Raw genomic sequence first — 21860 nt, 5'->3', positions numbered from 1 at the left:
TCTTCAGTGGAACTGAAGAGCTTACATTGTAAAAAATGTTTGGAATCATGTATGATTTTCATTCCACTTCTCACGTGTACACCACTTTGTATTGGTCTTTCACGTGGAATTCCAATAAAATTGATTCATGTTTGTGGTTGTAATGTGACAAAATGTGGGAAAGTTCAAGGGGGCCGAATACTTTTGCAAGCCACTGTATAATTAGGAAAATGGGTACATTTTTCAACTCATTAACTCATCAACGTGTCTTTTAGACCCCATTCCTGCCATTAATTAATGCTTCAACCTTAAATATGATCAACCTATCTCTATTAATCGGCCATGTAACAGGCCTTCAAGCTGGCTGTAGTTAAACCTTTACATAATAAACGAAATCTCTAGACCCAGCTGTCTTAGCTAATTATAGGCCAATCTCCAACCTTCCTTTCATATCAAACATCCTTGAAAGAGCAGTTGTCAAACAGCTAACAGATCATCTGCAGAGGAATGGCTTATTTGAAGAGTTTCAGTCAGGTTTCAGAGCTCATCACAGCACAGAAACAGCTTTAGTGAAGGTTACAAATGATCTTCTTATGGCCTCTGACAGTGGACTCATCTCTGTGCTTGTCCTGCTAGACCTTAGTGCAGCGTTCCATACTGTTGACCATAATATTCTATTAGCGCGATTAGAGCACGCTGTAGGTATTACAGATACTGCGCTGCAGTGGTTTGTATCATATCTATCTAATAGACTCCAATTTGTGCATGTAAATGGAGAGTCCTCTTCACACACTAAGGTCAGTTATGGTGTTCCACAGGGTTCAGTGCTAGGACCAATTCTGTTTATATTATACATGCTTCCCTTAGGCAGTATCATTAGAAGGCATAGCATACATTTTCACTGCTATGCAGATGACAGCCAACTCTACCTGTCCATGAAGCCAGATAACACACACCAATGAGTTAAACTGCAGGAATGTCTTGAAGACATAAAGACCTGGATGGCCGCTAACTTTCTGCTTCTTAATTCAGATCAAACTGAGGTTATTGTACTCGGCCCTGAAAATCTTAGAAATATGGTATCTAACCAGATTCTTACTCTGGATGGCATTACCTTGGCCTCCAGTAACACTGTGAAGAACCTTGCAGTCATTTTTGACCAGGACATGTCCTTCAATGCACATATTAAACAAATATGTAAGACTTTCTTACATTTCTTTCTTCCATTTGCGCAACATCTCTGAAATTAGAAATATCCTGTCTCAGAGTGACGCTGAAAAACTAGTTCATGCATTTATTACTTCCAGGCTGGACTACTGTAATTCTTTATTATCAGGATGTCCTAAAACCTCCCTAAAAAGCCTTCAGTTAATCCAAAATGCTGCAGCAAGAGTCCTGACAGGGACTAGAAAGAGAGAGCATATTTCTCCAGTATTGGCTTCCCTTCATTGGCTTCCTGTTAAATCCAGAATTGAATTCAAAATCCTGCTCCTCACATACAAGGTCTTAAATAATCAGGCCCCATCTTATCTTAATGACCTTGTAGTACCATATCACCTTATTAGAGCACTTCGCTCTCACACTGCAGGCTTACTTGTTGTTCCTAGAGTATTTGAAAGTAGAATGGGAGGGAGATGTCATATTTCGGCTGTGTGCAGGCAGGAATTGGACCCAAACGCAAATTCACTAGAAACAGGATTGAACTCAAAATGGCAGCTTTTATCGCTGAACAAAGAACGTCTACAAAACCTAAACTGAGAAGAATCTAACAAAACACACACAGGGAGCCACAGGGAGATACACACAGCATGAGGGAGATCGAGACACTGACACAGAGAAACACAGGGTTTAAATACACTGGGAAGTAACGAGGGGAATGAGACAGAAGGGGAGCACAGCTGGGAGAAATCAGAACTGACGAGACAAGGGAGCAAAGTAGGATACACTCACATGAGACATGGACCTTCAAAGTAAAACAGGAAATAGCGCAGCCGCAAACTAGACTAGGGGAGACAGAGCAACTAAGAAACAGAGAACAACAACAAAGAGACACAGAGGGCAGCTACTAAATACTCAGAACTAAAGAGAATACAAGAAAGCCAAACTAAGACACTAGACTAAAGAATAAACTGGGGGAACAAAGGGAACTAAGATCATAATACAAAAACTCAGAGACACAAGAAACTCAAAACACTGGGTCACCGACCCAGGACCGTGACAGGAGAGCCTTCAGTTTTCAGGCCCCTCTTCTGTGGGACCAGCTTCCAGTTTGGAATCGGGAGACAGACACTATTTCTACTTTTAAGTAGGGCTGGGTATCACCACTGATTTCTAGAATTGATTCGATTCCGATTCACAAGGTCCCGAATCGATTCGATCCACGATTCGATTCAATTCGATTTGATTTGAATCGGGGAAATTTCGCCTCAGACAGTCAGAAATATTATAATTCTGATCACGTATCAGTACATGTCCATATTTTTATATCTATAAAAAGAAAGCTGACATTTGCGAGACTTTATCAAAGGTGTAAGCATCACAGCAAATGCCTTTGTGTCAAAGTAGCTGAGGATAAAACACAGAGAAACGTGAAGGTGATTTTCCTGGACTGGGATTTTATAAAAAATATTCTGCAGTAGATCAAAAACGAAAGAAAACCATTCATCAACATATGAACATTAGCTGATGCTGCTGAAGTGAAGCAGAGCAAAGTTGCAGAGGTTTTATTAGAGACACAGCCAAGCGTTTTGAAATTTTGCATAATTTTAAAAAGTTTAAATTTGTTCAGTAGCCTATTGAACAGTAGAAATGAGGCTTTCTTTTTGGAAGTAAGTAAAAGGGAAAAAACAGCGGCCGACAGCGCTGTAAACAACGGTAGACTGGTGCGTAATAAGCAAGTGAATAATATAGACGGGAATAATAATAGACGGGAAACTGTTCTGAAGTATACTGAGAGAGAGAGAGACCCCGAGCTCTGCATGAAGTGTGATTTTATCGTGGTGGAAACAGCAAAAGTAAGAGGGAATTCATGACGATGTCTATGTGAAGCATAGTTTGGATCTTCTTTTGCTGCTGGTTCAGTCAATGTTGTTTGGAGAGAGATAAAACCTGCAGCTTCAGAATCAGCGCAAAAAGGGCGTGAACACAAAGTGCGGACCTGCCGAAACATCAGAATCAGCGAGCTGTCGGCTTTCAGCCCCGACCGTGACCGTGCCGTCGGGTGAGAAAGGCGACATCTCACTGATTCTGATCCATGTTTACGTCTTTGTGCAGAACCCATGTACCTCCTCTCATTTACTGTTTTAGCTGTTTGGTGGTTGTTGAAATTTTGTGAGGTTTAACCTGAGATTCTGGCATTTCGGGTAAAATGAATTTATATTAAAAAATCGATTCAGGATTTTAATTAATCAATATTGCGTTATCCAAGCCATAATCGATTTTAATCGATAAATCCATCATCAAAACCCACCCCTACTTTAAGATTAGGCTTAAAACTTTCCTTTTTGCTAAAGCATATACTTAGGGCTGGATCAGGTGACCCTGAATCCTCCCTTAGTTGTGCTGCAATAGATGTAGGCTGCCGGGGGATTCCCATGATGCATTGAGTTTTTTCTTTCCAGTCACCTTTCTCACTCACTATGTGTTAATAGACCTCTCTTCATTGAATCATACCTGTTGTTAATCTCTGTCTCTCTTCCACAGCATGTCTTTATCCTGTCTTCCTTCTCTCACCCCAACCGGTCGCAGCAGATGGCCCCGCCCCTCCCTGAGCCTGGTTCTGCTGGAGGTTTCTTCCTGTTAAAAGGGAGTTTTTCCTTCCCACTGTCACCAAAGTGCTTGCTCATAGGGGGTCATATGATTGGTGGGTTTTTCTCTGTATGTATTATTGTACGATCTACTGTGCAAATTAAAGCGCCTTGAGGCGACTGCTGTTGTGATTTGGCGCTATGTAAATAAAATTGAATTGAATTGAATTTTGTATACCTAATGTATACAAAATAGCAGAACTTGAGCCTAGATTACTATAGTCACTTAATTGTAATGATTTAATTGGAAATCAGATTTGTCTTGTTTCACAATAAATCAGTGTGAAGACTTAAAACCTTGTATAAATGCTGGCTGGCTCTTTGTTGTGTTATATTTTCCTTTACTTCATCATTACTGTCCTTTCCTCCCTAAAGGATTTAGCGATACATTTCTAATGTTAATCATTACCCCTTTGTAGTTTTACCATTCTTCCTTTCCCTCACCCCTCCCATCCCCATTTCTCTGTTCTGTTTTCTTGAAGAATGGGAAATGATGTGGCATACAGCTCTATGGCAGACAGACAGCGAATCCACCACCTAAAACCCCAACTACCATAGTCAACACATCTGCACACACACACACACTGATACACACACACACACACACACACACACACACACACACACACACACACACACACACACACACACACTCTGGGAGTATGTTAGGAAAAGGCATTTGCATGGTCCGAAAACACACTCGAGCTTTGTGTGGTGTCATTTATATTGTGACACCACACATGCATTGGGGGAGCTAGGATGGGGGGGAATGCTAGCCGCTGAAGGCTAAAATCTCTCTCCCTCTCTCTCTCTCTCTCTCTCTCTCATTCATATATATGGTTCTGCCTTTTATAAGGTAAACTGGATATTACGGTTGTAAACTGCCCTAGAGCTCCCTCTAGTGGCTGCTTTGTAATATGGGTTTGACTACTTTGGGAAAGGAAAAATGAGAACGTGAATAAAAGCAAAGATGGCGGAAAGTGATGCAGAAATGTTATTGTTCTAAGCTGATAAGGACCTTAAAATGTTTATGCCTTGGACAAGATATGTCTGTAAGTATGAGTGACGATAAAATAATTATTATCTTTTGTTTTGTGTAAAAATGGTACGATAATTTGTACATTTGAAAGTTTTATCTTGTTAGCTTGCAGTAAGAGTGTAACAAGCTAGTTTACGATGTTACGATGTTAGTTAGCTAATACAATATTTTGCACTTTCAGTTTTATGATGGTCAAAGAGAAGGCAATGGTCAGAGGCCATTCTTCAATAAATCAGCGCAAAAAGGAAAATAAGTCTGGTTATTGGAGCATCGTTATCTCGCTGTCTAGCTGGTGAAACTAAGAAACTCAGGGCGAGGACAGCACATCTATATATATATATATATATATATATGTACACACACACATATCGCCTCATTATGAGAAAATGGAAGAAACCATCTCTGCCTCTTTCATTTAGGCATGTAAAAAGGCATGCTGTGGCTTAGATTGTCAACCACCCAAAGCAACTGAATCATTAACCTTCACTACCTCATGTCTTCGATCTTCACCTTTCCACCTGTCTACCTCCCATTAACACACATGCATTCACATGTATTTTGTCTGAGCATACCTCATTTCTGCAGCCTCATTGCACCTGATCCCTTCTCTCACTACAGATTACTATGTCATGTGTTAACATGATAGTCCATGGAGACACTTGCCTGACCTCATCTGTCAACTTGTCCATAGTCAGTACAAACAAGAAGAGCCTCAGAACTGATCCCTGATGCAATTCAACCCCCACCTTGAATCCATTTGTCACTCTATGTGGAAGCTTAAGCTCCTGAGGCAAACCTAGCAGATAGTCAGAGAGAATCATTGGTTGACCTCCTTGAACAATTTAGCGATATGATGTAATTTGGGTTGCACATCCTTAACAGAGCATGTGATCAACATGGGATATGCAAGGCCTATTAACCTTCCCCCATACCGCACCTCCCCAGCAAAAAAAAAAAAAAAGAAAGTGATTGATTGATTGGACAGGTACAGAAAATGCTTGAAGATGGCATAATCGAACCCTCCAGAAGTCTCTGGGCCGCGCCTGTCATGATCTTTAACAGGCTGGGTGCGGACCTACGGTTCTTTGTAATTTTGGGGGCTGAAGCAGATGAACCAGTTTATCTGGACAACATTGTGGTCATCTCTCCCACCTTTGAGCAGCATTTGATGGACCTACAGAAGGTCCTTGAGAGACTTAGGTTTGCAGGTGTCTCATCTCCCCGGATGGCATTAAACCAGACAATGACAAAATCAAAGCGGTGATGCATTTAAAGACTCCATCCTCAGTGAAAAAAGTGTGACAGTTCCTCTGTCTGACAGGTTATAAACGCAGATTTGTACAGGAATATGCTCGCCATGCGGAACCTCTGCACACCCTAACAAGGAAGGATGTGGCCTTCCAGTGGGATGACAGGTGTCAGGAGTAGTAGTAGTGTCAGTAAGTAGCAGTTGCTTATGCGAGTCGAGCTCTGCTCATGGCAGAAAAACTGTACTCTACGCTGGAAAAAAAGTGTCTGGCTGTGATTTGGGCCTTGGAACACTTTCGACCCTACGTATAGGGGCTTCACATGACAGTCTTAACTGACCACAACAGCCTTAAGTGGCTGATGTCACTCCCAAACCCCACTGGCTGCTTGGCGTGGTGGTCCCTGCGCTTGCAGGACTTTGACTTTACCATCTTATATAAGGAAGGGGTGTACAGCAGGGTGCCAGATGCTTTGTCTCGCAACCCACTACCTGCGCCTGAGGGTCCCCCTGTTGAAATCTTGCCAGAACATGCTGTTATCTAGGGAATGAATCTTCATTCTGAGCTTCCCATTTTGTTGGAGGACCGCACACAACTCAGGCAGCAACAGTTGGATGACCGAGATGCAGGTCAGCAGCTCCAAGACCTGGAGTTGTCCCCCTCACCATATTTGGACACCGGTCCACCACCGTCGTTGGTTGTCGACAACAGCCTGCTCTATTACTGGAGCCCAAAACGTGGGCGCAAACTTCGGCCTAAGGAGGAGCTGAAGTTGTATGTGCCTATGCAATGTTCCCTCTAAGCTGCGCGTGTGCGCAATTGTGCACTGCTGGCACGGACTCTAAGCACAGAAAATATGCATTGCGCACAAAAAAAAAAGTCTAACCTGAATTGAAATTAAAATTAAAACTTTAAAAATTCTGTTCTGCAGTGTTAGTCAGTAAGTGACTGGCTGCTCCTGTATGGGATTAGAATGATGCCACCTTATCCCATGGTCCAGCCAATAATGCGATTCACATTCGTATATACGCAGCTAATCAACGTGGTTGACAGGCTATGACAGCGTCCTTATGTGCCGTCACTGGTGTTTTAGCTAGCAAAGCGGCGTGGCTGATGTGAAGTGAAGCCATGTTAATGACAACGTGTACAACCATTGGAGATGGAGGCAGGACAGACAGAACAATTGACGGAAAAAGTGTGGACTTTATATATGTTTTTAAATTGTGTTGATAGGCCACGTAAAACCAGAGTTATGTTTGGTTTTCTTCCTGAATACTATTGTTGTTTATATTTACTGCGGGAAGAAACGGTAAAAACAGCATTTTATAAGGAAAGCGCTTAAAAGCACTCTCTGCCTGTGAGCAAAAGCAAAACCAAAAAAACCCCCCACCCTTTCCTATTGGTCGAAAAATTTACCATGTCGACCAATCAAAAAATGATATGGCAACATGGCATTTAGTTGTTTAGGAAGGGGGAAGTTTTAGGAGTGACGGCGTGTTTTGAGATGTGAGAGATTTGAGATGTTTAGCACAAATCTTGTGTAGTTAGTGTGTAGTGTAGTCAATAGTTTTGTTGTGTGTGTCAGAGCAATGAGGCGACTGCTGAATGTTACAGGTGTTACAGGAGTGATACATCTCCTGCTGTCAGGCCTGCAGGTATCAGGCTGTTGTTCTCCTTTATCTCATAGTGGACAGAAATTATTTTTTGGAGTGGCACAAATAATTTGTGTGGCATCAAATTTGATGCAGAACAATTGATTGTTCTGTAAATAGTTTGAAATGCTCATTTTAAAAAACGCCTTGGCTGCATTTTTAGGTAAACAGCTGCAAAAAACTTTGTTGTTTGCATAACTCAGTAACTTTTTTGAAGAAGTAACTATATAATTAATTGCCCAACATTGGTCATTATTTACTGTATTTTGCAGACAGAGAGTTACAGGACTCTCTCCCAGACCACAAACTCAGACTCATAATACAAGTCAGAGCTTTATTAAAAAAAAGAAAAGAAAAAAAAAAGAAAGTTGTGTTTTCAAAATTGGAGTTCAAGTTATTTTTACTTCCAATAGTGTTAACATACTACACAGGTCATGAACAAGATTTCTTTAAATTTTCATTGTAAGTGGGCTAAAGCACCTAATTAAAAGTAGTCTAACATAAATGTAAATGCTGTAATTTGATTATTTTAATAAACCATGTAACTTGGATGGATTCGATGCTGGCGTGACCACAGTGACCACGTCTGCTGTTGCTCACAGTGGTCCAAGGGATCGCTCAGGGAGTTTGTGTGTTCACTCAGACACATGAAAAATTAGAGGGACCATTGCTCCTATGGCTCTCCTGGGTACCCTGTGCAGTTAGTATCATAACCACCCTACCACAGAGCACCTGGGGATCACCAAGACACTAGCAAGAATGCAGTCTCGGTTCTTGTGTCCATGTATGTATGGACTGAGTAGAGCCGTGGAGACCTGGCTGGTATGGTCTTATGTTGCTAACGACAAATAAAGGTGTAGTGTTCTATTTAACCATCTGGCCTCCGAGTTGTCCGGCTAACTTCCACACTGAACCTGCTAGCCGCTCCTTCCTTGCCAGACTACCATTACAGAGTCAGCATAATAAAAGGAAAAGTTACGAGTGTGGCGCAGGGGTTCTACACAAAGAGCCTTCTTCACCTGCACGAACGACACTGGCACTGCTCTGTACACTGGACCAGATCTGGGGCGCCCTTTAGGGGCTGGACAAAGTTTGGGATGAAACTGCAGCAATAACCAAGAACAACCTCACCTCTTTTATGGCCTTAGGACACAGGCAGGATGTGATGCCTGTTGTCTTCTCCACGTGGGGGCGTACCTGCCCACCTCTCACGTGGTACCCCAGATTCTGTACCTCACTCTGTCCAAGCGCATACTTCTTCGGGTTGGCCATAAGCCCCGGCTGCCTCAGGGACTCCGGGACTTTGGCTACCCGCTGCATATGCTCTGCCCAGCTGTCCAGGAGAAAACACACATTGAAAAGTGGCAACATCCACTCTCTGGGCTTGTGTGAGATTGTCATCACAATGGAGGAAAGTGGAGGAGGTGGAATTGGCACCTCTGTCCCCAACTCATCTCTCTCCTTCACCAAGCTCACCATAGAAGTGGTTTCACCTTCTCTCCATGCTCTTAGGAGGTTGAGGTGATATATCTGTGTAACCAGCCCATCAGTTTGAGGGCAGTAGACGCTGGTACAAACAGATTTAATGGCCAATAATTTATACCATTCTTCTAGTGTGTGAGACATGAACAATGTGTCCTGGTCAGTCAGCATCAGAATTCCTACTCTGGAGCACGATTGGTGCACATCCACCCGGATGCCTGGCCAATAAATTCAGGCCATTATTCATTTCAGAGTATTATATATCCCATGTGACCAGCCACTGGGTTGTAATGAGCCACCAGGGAAATAATTTCCCGGCAACTTTTCGGCACAAATAACGGTGTGTGTTCTTCCTTTGTGTGAGTGTCGTGTCTGTCCCTAATCAATACAAAATGTGGAAATGGCAGCGCTGTTTCAGGGCGAACCTTTTGATCATCAGCTTTCATCACTTGGTCAAAGTCTGTGCATAGGGTGTCATCACGAGTCTAGCGTTCCTAGCTTTACTTTTTGTACTGAAATATTGTATTTGTGCTTGATGGCATTTAAAAAATCATGCATGAATCAAGGTGAATGTACAACAGGATTGTCATCATCCCTGCAATGCAATATAATCTCTGTTGTCACAGTAGTGTTAATCACTTACTTTATAAGTCATTTACGGACGTTCTTTTTTGCACTGTAGAATCTTTCAAGCTGTAGCAGTTTAAGAATAGATATACCTCAAAAAATATGTTCAAGTAGTATCTTCTCCCCAATTGCTTTGTGGAGACGATAGCACTTGCCTTGGATTTCATTTTTCTGTATGTCGATCATAATGTATTTGTTTTCTACTCAGTTTGAGCACTCTAAGCAGTTCTGTGGGCTTTTTTTGTGCCTAAGCCCATTTCACATCAAACTCCCATGAATGCCTGACCCTGGATCCAGCAAAACAGCCCTAGACCATCCCACTTCCTGCTCCATGTTTGACAGTTGATACCACACACTGTGAAACCATCCTTTTGCCTACTCGACAGCGTACAAAGATCCTGAGTGGTAAAACCGAAGGTTTTAAATTTTGATTTATCAGTCCATAATACCTTCTTCCAGTCTTCAGTAGTCCAATGGGAGTGTTTCATGGCCCAGGCAAACCTCTTTGTCTTATTCTGACATCTTAGCAATGGCTTTCTTGCAGCAACTCGTCCTGTCAAACCTGCAGCTCAAAGTCTTCGCTTCACAGTTGAAACTGAGACCTGAACTCTGACCTTGATCAACCTTAAAATCAAGGTCATAGTTCAAGTTTTCTAAAAATCTTGTGAATGCAGTAACTTCAGTAGGAACTCAACTAGGATTTTCAAATTTATACCATTAGTGCATCTACTAGGAGGCTGAGGGGTAGCACTGGCAGCCACCAGTGTGTTTGCCTTTAAGAAGAACATACAAGTTGAGAATTTATTCCCGTTGTTCTTCCATTACATTCTGCAAGTTTTCACATCAAGTGACCTCTCATATTTTGTGGTATATTTATCTTCATAATGATGTCTCTGCATGTCTTACACTAACATAAAGTCTACCATAATTGCAATTTTGATACAAAAATATTAGTGCTTTACACTAAAGAGCAAAAAAAATGTGAAAGCTAGGTGTGGTATTACTTAAGCCTGCCATATAAGATGAAGTGGTAAAAAGTCACATTACAACAACAGGTATTTGCTTGTGTGTGAATGGGGAATTAGTGAAATTCTACAATTCCCTACAGTATATGTTTTACAGTGTTATTGATGCAATCAGAAAAAGGTTTTCTGGTGCTGTGGTGTACTGTGCAGTGCAAGCGAAAAAGAAAGGCTCTGCATATTGTATCGGTATAAAAGATAAAACCGCAGAGTTTTATAGCTAAAGCTGTAGTGTGTGTGTGTAAATGAGAGCAAGCTAGAAGGAAGTGAATATGTTAATTCCAACAACTGTCTTTTTTTGTAAATATGTAACAGTGAATATGTAAATTACCGTGAATATTTAGTCCTTCACAAAAACTATAGTTTGTTTCGTGGGTTTTTTCCTTGTTGGCTGTCTCAAAGCTGGTACTGGTGAAGGTCTATCTAGCAACAGAAATCCTAATTAGTATGGTAGGTTTGTTTAAGCCAACAGAAAATATTTTAACATTTGTGTGATGTTTATCCTTAATTGGCAGGAAAAACAATTTATACCTTAATGATTGAAATTTTTTACTGATTGTGTTTCCTACCTGTGTTTTCTCCGAAGGGTGTTCAGGCCAGAAGAGTCCTTCCTAAATGCCTTTTAAATCTTCCAGGTAGCACCAAGTTATTGAAGAGGGGTGTAACACGTCTGGCTACTGTTTGACCCAGCACAACACACACAATGGTCATAGCAGTGATTAACTGTGAATCTTTATAGTGCTTATTTCTAGCTGTTGCAGCCACTCTTTCTCTCATCTACCCAGCTCACTGCAATTGCTCCCGTGCAACTCTCCTCTCTTTCCCAGCGCGCTGATGAAATAGTAGAGGCATGATTCGACAATCAGTGGCAACTGTGCTGGCCAGCCTCCCCTGGCACTGCCCCTGATCCCGTTGCACCACCCCTCCCCTTCAGCTGAGCCACCGACCACACCCCACCACATATACCCCCATCAACCGACTTTACATTGGAGAGCCATCCAGCCTAGCCTACTGGCCCTAGATGGTCATCACAAAGAAGAAAGGATGAACTAGTTGAATTTGGCACTTCAGCCCCCAGGTCATCTTAATCCTTTGCTAAGCTCACAAGAGGAACGGATTCCACCTCTCTCCATGTTTTAAGGAGGTTGAGGTGAAATACTTGTGTGGCTCCACCCCTTCATAGTCAACATCCTCCCCTCGCCATGTAACCACGAGGGATCACAAGGCGCTAAAGCTAAATCTCCCTGTGAAAATGGTCTGAGTTTATCCCCTCTTTTGTATAGTTGCTGCTGACTTTTCTGGACCTGGAGAAGATTTTCACGTGATAACCTACCCAATGTGTGTAGCTCTGCTCTCAGAACCAGAACATACTGAATTTCTGTTTTATTCAGGCTTCGCGATCTCATCAGTCTGCTGGTGATGGATGCTGATGTACAAGAACAAATACAAACAGGGTTGGACTGGGACAAAAAATCAGCCCTGTCATTTTTGGTTCAAGCGTGCCACCGTTATCGCTATCATGCATACACATATTATGTATATATTCATTTGTTTGACTATTGATATTGAAACAGGTTTTAATTATGTCGGTACAGTTGTTGTTCAGTTAGTTTTTATTTGCACTGCAGTATGGGACAATAATTAAGAACTACACTTTAGGTATTAGCAGTAGCTCATTGCCAAAGTAGACATTTATTCCCAATTATTTACTATTATCTCACCATGTGAATTTCATCTTCCTCCGTCTCTTCTTCACTTCTCCACACCTAGTGCTAGCAGCAGCAGGCTACTGTGACTATGAGGCATGGTTACTAGTTGTTGCTGGTACTACTGTTCACGGTGCAGTAGGCACTTTGTTTTCTCTCAGGTAGCATGTTTTCTCTCAGCTCTCCAGCTTCTTGCCACTTCTTGCACACTAAACGTTTTTTACAAAGTGCATGATGGGGAGGGACCAAATGAATTAAGAGATCTGACTGGGCAATTCAGGGTCAGTAATGAAAATGAATGAATGGCCTGCTGTCAGTGCTTGTACAGTAGTGATGTGCGATACTACTGATTTCCTTTACGATCCGATACTAAGTAAAATTCAGGGTGGTATCAACGATACTGATCCGATACCAATACTTTGTATTAAACTTGTATTGTATGTATTGTATCTTTTATTGTATCTCAAATTATAGCATTATCATGATTAGATGATCAGATTACTTGTTCTTATCACTTAATAATGCAGAATTCATCATATAGAAATTAAAAAAACTGAAGTTGTGCGCTATTTGAACACCTTGCCTGCCTGCAGCACTAAAGGACTCCATGAGAGACGTCTGTCTCGCCCTAGCAGCACCTGTCCCTCTCCTCCTCTTCAGTTCGCCTCAACATAAGCTCGTCATATTCTGTGATATGATTTACTCTGAGGTGTTTGACAAGGTTAGTGGTGTTGCCACGACACCTCACTTTCTTGCCACATGTATCGCAAACCATGTCTCAGCTGTTTGTGGATGTAAAATACGTCCGCACATAACTCCAATTGCGCTCAGCCATTGTTGTGAGTGCGCACGCCAAGGGGCTGCGACACATTTAGGCTACGTCCGCACGTACCCGGGTATTTTTGAAAACGCAGATTTTTCTATGCGTTTGCACCTTTCGTCCACACGTAAACGGCGTTTTCAGTCACTGAAAACGGAGATTTTTAAAAACACCTGCCGGGGTGGAGATTTTCGAAAATTCAGTTTTTGCATTTACGTGTGGACGAGGAAAACGAAGAAAACGCAGCATCAAAGGTGTGCGCCTTTTTTGACGTCACACTGTGCGCCACGTTATTGTTTCGGTGAAATGAATTTCTACAATACTGTTACTGTTAATTGTACTCTCTGCAGTGTTTAAATGCTTACATATACACACACAGTTACTGTCCCTCCACACATAGGACTCGGTTCTGCTTCGATGCCCCATCTTTGTTTACTATTTCCCACCGAGGCTTCTAGACTTCTGATTGGCCAACATTTCTACACGGTTAATATACAACACCCTTTATATATACAAATTTAACCTAAATTACTAAAATATCGATATTTTAATGTGAGAATCGATTCTAGAACATAAATGACTGGTATCGGAGGAATCGATATTTCAGTATCGATCCGCACATCACTATTGTACAGCTGGTGCGCAGGCGACCCATTAACCCAAAAGTGCCTTGGTCCACCAGGAAAATGTATTCAGGGCTGGCCTGGTAATCTGGCATACTGGGCGAAGTTATATCCCAATGCACTCCAGTGAACTGGCCCAATGAGGTTTATGCCAATGCGCTCAAATTCCACCTCCGTTAATGCTAACAGGTACAAAGTTGCTCTCAGAGTGGCCCACTGGTTAACCAGCTGGCACATATATAACATGCATATATCTTTATATATCTATATATGCATTTTTCCACATCATTTCAAAAACTTAGATGAAAAAAAAAAAATTGCGAGGGAGAGCAACTGAATTTTTAATCGTTAAATTGACTGGTCTGAAGATAGGCTAGAGTTACTCAAACTTTTTAACAAACTGCTAACAATAACCTAGTCTTAATTTCATTAAATTTGCTTTTTGTTTTTAAATTTAAAAACACGTTTTATTTTTTAGATTTTATGTTTGTTGCATTATTTTAGAGACATAAATATGTAATATTGGTTGGGCTGAAAGTGGCCCGTATTTATGATTAAAAAAAACATGAGAATTGTCCATTCAAAATTTTAGGACATTAAATTATGTACATATGGATAACAATTTGTACATTTACAATTTATGTAATTATGCACTGTAAGTGTGCTAAAATCAGTCTGTTTAATCAAGAACTATATAAAAACATCTATAAAAAATTCTGAATTATATAAAAGCTATGATATTTAAACATTAAAAAAACACTGATAACCTTGTATCAGTCGTATTTACTCACTAGATTTGGTGTTGAAAGTGCGTTTCTTTAATCAACCTTTTACAGCTGTAGACGGTACAATCCTATCAGTACAGAAATAATAAACTTGTGTTACATGCTCTCCGAGTAAGTGTTCAGAAAATGACACTGTATATCCTGCAAGCTGAAAATAAATATTATATTTATTTTTTGCTTTAAACTGAATTACAGTTGTCACCAAGATCCATCAGCCCTCACTCTTTTCTGTCTTTTCACATTGTCCCATTCTATTTTGTTTTCCTCCCACTTTCTCCTTTTTCTAATGTTATATTTCCTCCCTCACTCTCTAAACCAGGGGTCGGCAACCCTAGGCACGCGTGCCACAGTTGGCACGCAAAGGGTTAACTGATGGCACGACCATAGCTGGACTGGCCATCAGGCATACCGGGCATTTGCTCGGTGGCCCGATGATTTATTTTTTTTTTATTATTTTTTATTTTTTTTGTAACGGTGTAAACAATGAAAGGTGGTGGATTGGCCAGATGCTGGCCGGTGTGTAAAAATAACTCAGTTGTTTGGTGGTGGATATGGCGGAGCTTCCACAGATTCAGTAAAATTAACAAGTGGTGGAGGCCAGCAGGTGGATGAGGGAGAGGGGAGGCAGGAGGAGGAGAGACCCGAGGCGGCCGCCGGTCCGAGTGTCAGGTGAACTGAACTTCAGGTAAGAAGTTATGACCTGCAGTCTATCTGGGTCAGATATAAACCAAGTTTAGGTGGAGTTTATTTTCGTTATGCTGACTTTTTACAGTCAGTTACAATAACTCGTACTGCGTACTAGCTAGCATGACGGAGTTTCTATACAGCTGGGTGGGTGCTATGATGTTACTGATAATGAACTTTATTTTATTCATAAGGTTAGTTAGTAGAGTTGCCAACCATCCCGTAAAAAGACGGAATCGTCCCGCATTCAGAGAAATTATTACGTGTTTCGTGTTGAGCTGAGAAGGGACGCACCGGACTTCAGCTAGGATGGAAAAAGACACAAAGGTGGATTTATTCTGTCGTTACGCTGCACAGCTGCCTCTTCTTCTCCTCTCATTCTCTCCCCCTCTCTCTCCTGTTGCTACTTTAATCATGAAACTGATCAATGATCAGCTGATCGGCTTTTCTCTCTTGTTTGTTTATCGCCCACTTTGCGCCAGAAAGAGGAAACCAGCGGATGTCGCACTAAACAACAGCAGCACGTTTAAGCTTGATCAGCTGTTGTTAGAATTTATTTAATATTAATTTCTAGTATCAGCTGAGGTTTGCTGGAGCCATCTGTAAAAGCTGCTGCTCATGATATCGGTTTGGTTATCTGGTGAGAGGGAAACATGAAGATGAAACCAGGAGATGTCCTTACTGAATCATCAGAGCTGAACAGGTGATGGAGAAACAGGTTTACCTTTTAGGTGACATGAATGAGTTGAAGGGAAGTTATGAACTGTTTCTGAGAGACAAATAACACCAGGATCCTTTTCTAAGTAGCTGACAGCTGGTAACTGTGCAGGGGTGGATCTAGCAAAGTTTTGCCAGGGGGCCCAGGTAGGGCATTAACAGCGAAAGGGGGGCACAAAGAAATACTTTATTATTCTCATTTAAAATGTCTGGCTGTTATTAAATAATTATCTGAAGCTTACAACCAAAGTTTTTATCTGATGTAAAATGTATAGAAATCATGCATATACCAACAAGACAGTGTACATCACTGTCACAACAGCATTTGTTTTCATTCAAAGGCTTTATGGCTTTAATACCTGGTGGGCCGGTCTTTAGTCAAAATGCCTGGGCTGTTTTTTTGTCCCAGTCCAGCCCTGGGCACGACACGCAGTGAATTAATCTGAGAAGGTGTATCAAAAAATAAATGGCCGCGCCATTTATTGCACATCGCAAATTGGGACTTTCAGGTGTATGGACCAATTTTTTATTTTCTGATCAAACCAGAAATCTTTAATGAGCAGCTGGATTTGTCTCGCATTAACTGGCTGAGTTAATGCCAGTTAATGCAACATCGAAGCAGCTGGGATCCACAGCTGTGCGTGTTCATGGAGCTTTCATTTTCAGCTGCTGGACATCACTACCTGACAAGTTTAACTGTCTTCAGAACATTGCAGAGGCCTTATTGACAGTATTTGTCTGAATGCTGGACACTCGGAGACCTGTGTCTCTGAGTGGGAGACCAGAGATCACATTAACATGTGTGTCTCTGTATTAACAGACATGCCATATTGGTTTAGTTTATTTTTCTTATCATTGTTGTGAGGAGACCATAAATAGCATTTGCACTTTCTCTTGTACAGTTCATTTGCTGTTATGAAGTTCTTGTTATAGATAAAAAGTGTCTTGTTTTGTTTCAAAATAGCTGATAACTGTTCGCTGATAGCTGCCAACATCTGCAAACAAATATAATTCTATAAAGTGGTTCTATATATTGTGTAACTGTTCATATAGAGCGTTATTAAATTTATTGCTAATGCAATCATATGGCACACTGACTTCTGAGGAAATTTTAAATGGCACTCGCCATCAGAAAGGTTGCCTACCCCTGCTCTAAACTAAACATTAAATGTCATAGCTACGTTATTATTGGTTTAAAAAACAAAACAAAAAAACATAAATCACTGCAGAAATGACATTTAGCATTATAACACTATATTTTAAATAGAAACATTACAAACACTGATCTTTTTTTTCTGTGCTCCCTTAAGTCATTTGATGGCTAAGTCAATAAAATGTTGAGAAGCTCTGCATTACACCATTGCATTTGTGACTGACCCTCTTGCATATACATTTTTGGTAGTTCCTTTTTCAATGTGTAAAATAAAGGGAAGAGAATGATATGGTGGCAGTTATTGCAGCACTGAGGAGGCATCACAGAGATTTAAGAGTGAGACAGTTCTTCACTTGTCAGTTTATTTATAATGCCAGACAAAAACGTATACCAGGACACCTAATTCTGGATTTGCTCTGTAAACTCCGATGAGCTCCGATTAGCTCTTTCATTTTCTGTGTCAGGTTAGTTTAAATATACTGTGGCTTCTGTTGCAGAAATTTCACAGATGGATGACAACGTTGACTTTGAACCCCATTATGAAAATAATGAGGCGTATCTTGAGTCTTAATAGCACTATTTTGGGTGTTGCACTCCCTTGCTATTTTTGCCCTGTTTAGTAAATCTGGCTCTATTGGGGAAGACCCCCAGTCTAATAACCATTTTTAAAGCTGGTAAAAATCTGAAAACATTATAAAATCTATGTTTCAAGTTTATTTTTGCACAAGGTTACTGGCTACAACCAGACCCATTGTTTATTTTCACAAGTATTTTTTTTAAACTGGTAGTTTACATAGTGTGGTTAACTTACAACCAAATGAAAATGCTTACCTTTCTTTTGCAGATGTTTTACTTACTTATTCATAGTTTGTGCTGCCTTAATGAAGGCCAGTTTAAATATGCCTCCCATGGTGTCTGGAAAAAAAGAAAAAGAAATAATATAAACAGAATCTAAATTGCGTGAAATGACAATCATTAAGTCTGAAATGGAGTAGGAAGAAATATAATCATCAGTTTAAGATAATGTGTTGTTTATAATAGTGATATTTAGTGTGCATGTGTGTGAATTATTTCAGTGTGGTTCAAGCCACAATATATAAATATGGGAAGATTTTTGATAACCTGCCAGCAAAGCTTTTTAGTCTGGGCTTTTTGTCGGCCTAGACATACTAAGTGCACTCTCTGTCTTCATATTGTTCACCACCTCTCTGTCCCCAGATCCTTTGCACTGTACTCATCTCCTGTTCCTCCCCATTCCACCTCCACTTTTCCTTTCACTATCCTCTTTCCCCATCCTGCTGGCAACCTTTTTCATTTTGCCCTCTGTCCTTTAACGTTATACTAATTTCTGCTTTGTTTCCTTCTTCCTATATCGGTTTTCCAGTTCCATCTTCTCTTCTGGCTCTCCGTTATTCTTTTCTATTAGTCTCATTCTTTCATTGGTTAAATTCTTGGACACCTTCATAGTAAAATAGTAGTATATTAGTATAATAATCTAAAAAGTCCTTCCCCAGTATCCTTTCTTTCATCTCCTAGTCCTTTCCTCTTTGTCGTAGTTCCATTTTCTCTTATGCTTACCTCCTTCTCAGTATACTGTACTCACTGCTTTTGTGTTAGTTTTACAAAAGTTATTTACTTGTGATTGTTTTTTTTCCAATATAAATAGCATGGTCATAGTTTTACTCTCTAACAGTGAATGCATTTTCTGTTCTTTTACTTACTTTCATCTTACGCTCTCTCCTTCTTTTCTTGTCCACCTTGCCCTTACAGACTGGCAGGTTGCTACGCTGGCCCTGTTGCTAGGGGGTGGAGCCCTGGTGCTGATGTCATTCTTGGTTGCTCTGGTTGCTGTGTGCATTGGCACGAGACGGCATTTCTACGCCCCTGTTGCCTTCATGCTCTTTGCTGCAGGTCAGTATACACAAGAATACTGATGTTGTCCAAACATAAATCAAAAGCCTGAGTTTAAAGTCACAAACTCCTTATGCCCTAAAATATACACGCACACACACACACACACACTCACACATACGCACACACAATAAGATTACGTAATTAGCCAATTCAGACAAAGTAGCTGCAAGACTGGAGGATAATCGCAATGAAAATTGAGATACATTTAAATTATAATACTTACTCACTGAACAAAGTGCACACACATACACACACATGCATGTATGCATACTCACAGTCACACTCTTCCTCAAACTCGTTTAGAGGACATTCTGTTTCTATGATTCGGGCCTAACAGGGTTGGAGTCAAAATGCATCACTTCTACATGACACTTTCGAAGGGGGATATAGTATTTTTGATTATTTAACACAACATTCTAAATCACACATTTTGTAGGCAAATAACATCAGGAATAGTGTTTAAACAGATTTATCTATATATTTTTTGTATTTGGCAGGGGGTGCTGTGATGAGCTGCAGCACCTCTAGTACCACTAGACCTTGTGCTGTACTCAAAGATATTTTGCTTTGACATTTAATTTTAAAGATCAGTTGCATTACTTTGCTTAGCTTTTTTATTTTTTAAATACCTCAATGTGAGTAACAAAGGATTCCTTTATAAGTATGTGTTGATAGGAATGAAACTTGATCAAACCAAATTTCTATACTTTTTTAAGTTTTGTAAGATGTTAAAGCAAATTAGTTTTTTTGCAGGACTGCATTTTTACCATTTCTTCACAATGGATTTGAACACAACTGTTTTGGTAATTTAAACCAATCCATGCTTCAATTAAATAATCATCAAAAATCATTATATGATGTATAATTTTAGAACCTGGAAAACAGAGATCAATCATCTGTGGCTACTTGTTATTCGTACTGGTTTTTCCATGATGGGATGCGGACAGCAGTTTTAAATGAGCCCATACAGAGGCTGAATGTTTTGGGTGAACTATAAAGGGACTCTAGGTGAATAATGGATCACAACTAACACCTCTTTAAGACTTGTTTATTTTATACCACTTGTATTCGTATTTGCATATTTTTGAAATATGCAGCCTGGACTGTTTGATTCAATCATACATAAAAAAAAATCAAGTCTAAATATTGACTAAATACAAGAAAATTTAGAATGACCAATTTTGTGCTTTTTAAATCAGTTTATTTTTTCAAGTTTTGGGGAAAAACCTGCAAATAAATCAATTTTACACCCACTCCAACTTGATCAGTGTTCTGATTATTCAATGGAGAAGGTTTCAAATTCAGTTGTTCGGTTGTTAAGCTTAACGTGGGAATGCTTTACAAACATTCAGAGATGAACTTATACACTTGCTTTACTTCTCTCTGGGATAACTTTCTCAGAGATGAAATGCCGGTTTGGTAGCGAGGCTCCAAATGCTCAACCAGGCCACCGAGAGGTCTCGCACGCCACAGCTGCTCTATCACGTTACGCATGCTGCCCCAACGTGCTAAGGTTATGAGCTGGGTTACGCCATGTCGCAAGTTTTGTGAGGTGCTTTTATAATATTTAATGGATTGGATTACATTTTTTATTTCTCTCCGATATCCGATCCAGTAATTTAGGTCAGTATCGGACCGATACCAATACGTAATATCGGATCGGTCCATCCCTAGTAGTTGATACAATTTACAACACATGAAAGATTTCCTTTTTCTTTCTTTCTTTTTTTTTTTTTTTACCTTTTTGACACCAGACTCATCTTTTAGGTCAAAATTAATGGTTAAATATAGTCACTGGCCAAATGTTAAATTTGATAATCTGTTTACTCAAAAAATTAAAATCCTGTGAGTGACCACTGTCTATGTGTACAACATATAGAAAAGTATGGTTTAAAGTATAGCAAGTTTAAATTGAAACATTTGATGAGGTTCTAAGCAGCAAAATCATGATGTCATGAAAACAGTGTTTTCCCAACTGGTCATGGTGGGCTTGTAAAGATTAGCTGGTGCCATAAAGTTCTCCAGATGAGAGTCAAATTTAAAGGGTAAATACCCAACTCGAAACATAATGGATGTGTACAATTAGTGTTTTCATAAGACAACAGAAAACAGCCATAACACAGGAGGGAGTAACCCGATCCCAGGCAGGATAATCTGCTCCATTGACCTTTTTTTTTCTTTCATAGGGGTCATCTCAATCACTATTCATCCTGCCCCTCATCCAGGACCAGTTTGCCTTGGGTGACTCTAAGGGCAAAAGCCCCAGAAAACACATAAAGCCTCCACCACAATAAAGTGGCTCTTGGGGAGGGATGCTAAAATAATATTAAGTAAATAAATAAAAAGAAAACTGAAATACTGGCAAATTTTAACCAGCACCAATGCACATCAAAGACCTGTAACTCAGATCAATTTTATATTGTAAAATTAAAGTTTTGCATGGCTTTATTGGATATGCTAAATTTAGACTGACTCTGGGTGATAGCAGGACTTCCTAACTGATGTTAATGATCCATAAAACAATGTTTTCTGTTCAAAAAGATCTGCTACAAAGATTGAATTGCTATATCCACTTGAACAATTTCTTTGTGGGATTTTAAATAT

At 40.2% G+C, this 21860-nt stretch overlaps 1 protein-coding gene across 2 annotated transcripts in view; it reads left to right on the top strand.

Moving 5' to 3' along the window:
* Positions 1 to 21860, top strand: part of LOC134620820 (transmembrane protein 47-like) — a 40237-nt gene that overhangs the window by 4546 nt on the left and 13831 nt on the right. For both annotated transcript variants that reach the window (XM_063467130.1, XM_063467129.1), the window contains exon 2: positions 19113 to 19253. In XM_063467130.1, the coding sequence (XP_063323200.1) occupies positions 19113 to 19253 (141 nt within the window). The remainder of the gene's footprint in view (positions 1 to 19112; positions 19254 to 21860) is intronic.

The sequence above is a fragment of the Pelmatolapia mariae genome, linkage group LG23 (assembly GCF_036321145.2).
Source record: "Pelmatolapia mariae isolate MD_Pm_ZW linkage group LG23, Pm_UMD_F_2, whole genome shotgun sequence".
In the NCBI taxonomy this organism is placed as follows: domain Eukaryota; kingdom Metazoa; phylum Chordata; class Actinopteri; order Cichliformes; family Cichlidae; genus Pelmatolapia; species Pelmatolapia mariae.
The sequence above is the reverse complement of the archived record's forward strand: the minus strand, read 5'-3'. Positions and strand labels throughout refer to the sequence as shown.